This window comes from Berghia stephanieae, chromosome 12 (genome assembly GCF_034508935.2).
Source record: "Berghia stephanieae isolate SIO BIC M18660-M18661 chromosome 12, UCSD_Bste_1.3, whole genome shotgun sequence".
NCBI lineage: Eukaryota > Metazoa > Mollusca > Gastropoda > Nudibranchia > Aeolidiidae > Berghia > Berghia stephanieae.
In genome coordinates, this window is record NC_088371.1 from 28,729,009 (window position 1) to 28,732,403 (window position 3,395).

The 3,395-nt window shown below is 38.1% G+C and overlaps 1 protein-coding gene across 1 annotated transcript in view; it reads right to left on the reverse strand.

The window, feature by feature from the left end:
* Window positions 1–1,892: 1,892 nt before the first annotated feature.
* The window catches only part of LOC144957460 (uncharacterized), a 13,509-nt gene continuing 12,006 nt past the window's right edge, over window positions 1,893–3,395 (reverse strand). The window contains exon 4 of the mRNA XM_078888739.1: window positions 1,893–3,253. Within this exon, the coding sequence (XP_078744865.1) occupies window positions 1,893–3,253 (1,361 nt within the window). The remainder of the gene's footprint in view (window positions 3,254–3,395) is intronic.

The following is a 3,395-nucleotide window of genomic DNA, read 5'->3' on the forward strand; positions in this document are numbered from 1 at the left end:
TAATTTGTATTATGGTTTTTTTTTCAAACATGTTTGTTTATTTTCATAATTGACAACTCAAAGAAAAGTCATTCATCTTACTGACTATATGGCAAGATAAAAATAAGTATGGAAAGTGTATCATTTCATATGCTAGTAGTAGTAGACTATGGCTACACCTCCAAATTCATTTCGTCAACCCAGCTTCAGAAGTATTTCAAATGCTGGTGAGTGAGAGTGTTATATATATTTATATATGGATAATTTTGTGATTTATACTTATATCACGGAAAGGCAATAGACACTGTGGGTCAGTAACTTGTTACAGTAATGTAAATGGTGCTGCTAGAAGAAATAAATATCAATGTGAAATTGAATGTAAACTTCGATTTAATATACGAAAACAGATCAAATGGATGTTTTGGGTTTCCCTTTTATCAACAAAACAGGATGAATGAAACACTACAGACGAATGAGATAATGTGGTAGTGGCGTTGTTAAGATGAATACACAAAAAAACATTGAGCTTTTATATAGCGCAATATCCACTAAACATGCTCTTAGCGCTTTACAAAGGGGTCACTGACCAACAACATGTAACATGTAGAACAAGACATGACGCCTGATATTACAAATTTTTTTTTTCGACAGAGACAACGCTGTTAACAGCCAGGTATTCATTTTACACCTGAGTACGGTTAGAGAATGTGAGTAAAGAACCTTTTCCAAGGACACAACTATACGCCGAGCGAGGCTCGAACCCAGGACCTTCCGATCCGAATGCGAATGTCATACCACAAGACCACATAGCCGCACAAACATGATGAGCAGGAAAAGACTCTATGCTCCTTTGTAAGGAAGCACAAATTAAAATAGAACAATGGAAATTTATAAAAGGTACTCAATTAATTAAGTGAAAATAGGAGACGCCGGGAGGGACTGTGTAATGCAGTATAGAAAGTGATATAATATAATAAAGTGTAGACTATTGTTGGAAAATAAATACAATGGAATTGGAAATAAATGCAAAATATAAGGGATGTCGGTATTATATAATCATTAGTGGCAGTACCAGCAGCAGAAGCAACAGTAGTACTTTTATTAGTAGTCATAGTTATAATGATTCTGGTGTGTAATTTAAGGAAAAGACGATGGATGACCGGGGGAGTGAGGGGGGGTGGGGTGGGCATGAGATAAAAGTAGTACCATAGTATTTAAACGAGGCCCAGTCTCGAGTTCACGCCGTGAGGTGACAGGGTGGTTAGTTTAATTATCAGTTCTGCCTCCCTGTATTTCCTTGATGATGTGGTGGAGGAGTTGTAGTAGTGATGATGTGGTGGAGGAGTTGTATTTGTGATGATGTGGTAGAGGAGTTGTAGTGATGTTGTGGTGGAGGATGTATTGTATAGTGGAGAGTTGTATGTGTGGTGGAGGTGTTGTTGTAGTGATGATAGTGAGGGTGAGTAGGATGATGAGTGGAGGAGTTGTAGTAGCGATGATGAGGTGGAGGAGTTGTAGTAGCGATGATGAGGTGGAGTTGTAGTAGCGATGATGTGGTGGAGGTGTTGTTGTAGTGATGATGTGGTGGTGTTGTTGTAGTGATGATGAGGTGGAGGAGTTGTGTAGTGATGATGAGGTGGAGGAGTTGTAGTATGATGATGGATTGAGATGATGAGGGGTTGTATAGATAGTTGTATGATATTATATATATATTATATATATAAATATATATAATATATATATATATATATATATATATATATATAATATATATTATATATATATATATATATATTAAGACAAGCGTATGATTTGTAAACATTTGAGTAAATACATGCAACTTTCCATTCGCTGTCTGTGGTTGGCCTATTCATTCACTGGGAAACCCCCCCCCCCCCCCACCTCCCTAAGTTTCAACATCTATAAGTCTTCTCTGGCATTCCCCATACCAGCGTGAATACATTAATGAGTGCAAGAAATGCCATAGATATGAACAAGACGAACCATCCGAATGATGAAATGATCCATTCAGTGATGAGAGGAAGTAGAGGAATTATGACGTAACCAGGAATGAACGTCATACCAAATATGGTGGTAAAATGAGTTTCTCCGTAAAGTTTAACACAACAAGCACCGTTAAGACAAAACAAAGTAAACAACGAACAACCACCCAGAACACAAGCCGTAAAGTATAACCATTTGTCAACGGTGGTTAGATAGAAAAAACTGGATAATATACAGAATATACTCGAGACGACGATCAATGTTGGTTTGACACCGAATTTGTCCAAGATGAACCCTACAACCCATGTACACACCGGTGTGACCAAACACTTGACCATGACGATGGCGGTTAGAAAATGGTCGTCGGGAATGTATAGTAGTCCGAATGTTTTGTAATAATTATTCAGAATGAAAAAGGCGTAAAATTGAACGACTTTGAAGACTAGAAGAGTGTAGAACGAACGCGTTTTGAAGACATCTCTTGGGGTGAGATCCGAAATGACCATTTCTTCATTATGGTCATTTGGTGAAATACTGCTGTTTCTAATTATATAAGATTTCGTTGCTGTAATTGTATCCTCGTGATTTTCATGAGAGTTTTCAGTTTGTTGGTACAACTGCGTATCGTCATCGTAGTTATGGTTATTGTAAAGAACTGGAAGAGCTGAAGCCGTAGGAGCAACAGTGGTAAAATCACTCACTATTACTTTTTCCTCTGACACTATAAGCGACACCCTTTCTCCAGATGATTGACGCATACTTAAACATCGATTTATGATCTCCGTGATTAGACACTTTTGGCCTGGGCTAGTTCGGACAAGGAAAAACCCCAGAACATTAAGAACCAACGACAAAGTTCCATACAACAAAAACGCTGGGGGGACTCGGTCTATAACATCCTGCTGGGTAAATATGGACTTATTATTTATTACATAGTTCGCCTCTACGTTTTCAGAATTGATGAACCACGTCAGTAACAAATTAACCAGCACTGCACCAAGAATCACAGACGACTGAACGCTGCTCGTTGATAGACCGTGGTACTTTTCCGTCCATTTTACTATCAGAATCAACTGCACGGCTTCCACCAATCCTCCAAAAAAGCCGGTAAGGATTCCAAATGTCGCACAAAGTGTGAAGACTGAATATCGCACCGTGAAGAAGGTCAGGACGATGCCACTGTTGTAAACGAGAATTCCGAGAAGCAAAGTTGTTCGTAATCCTATTTTTCTTGTTACTGATTTCCCAAGGAGCATGGCAGCATTGAATGCTGGGGGAGAGGACGAAAGGAAAGAAAACATTAAAATCAATTTTAAATTTAAGCAAAAATAATTAGCTAATAAAAAAAAAAAGAATTGTATGAACAAAACCGATAAAACCAACAAAAAATATGACCATTCGCCCTGGAACGG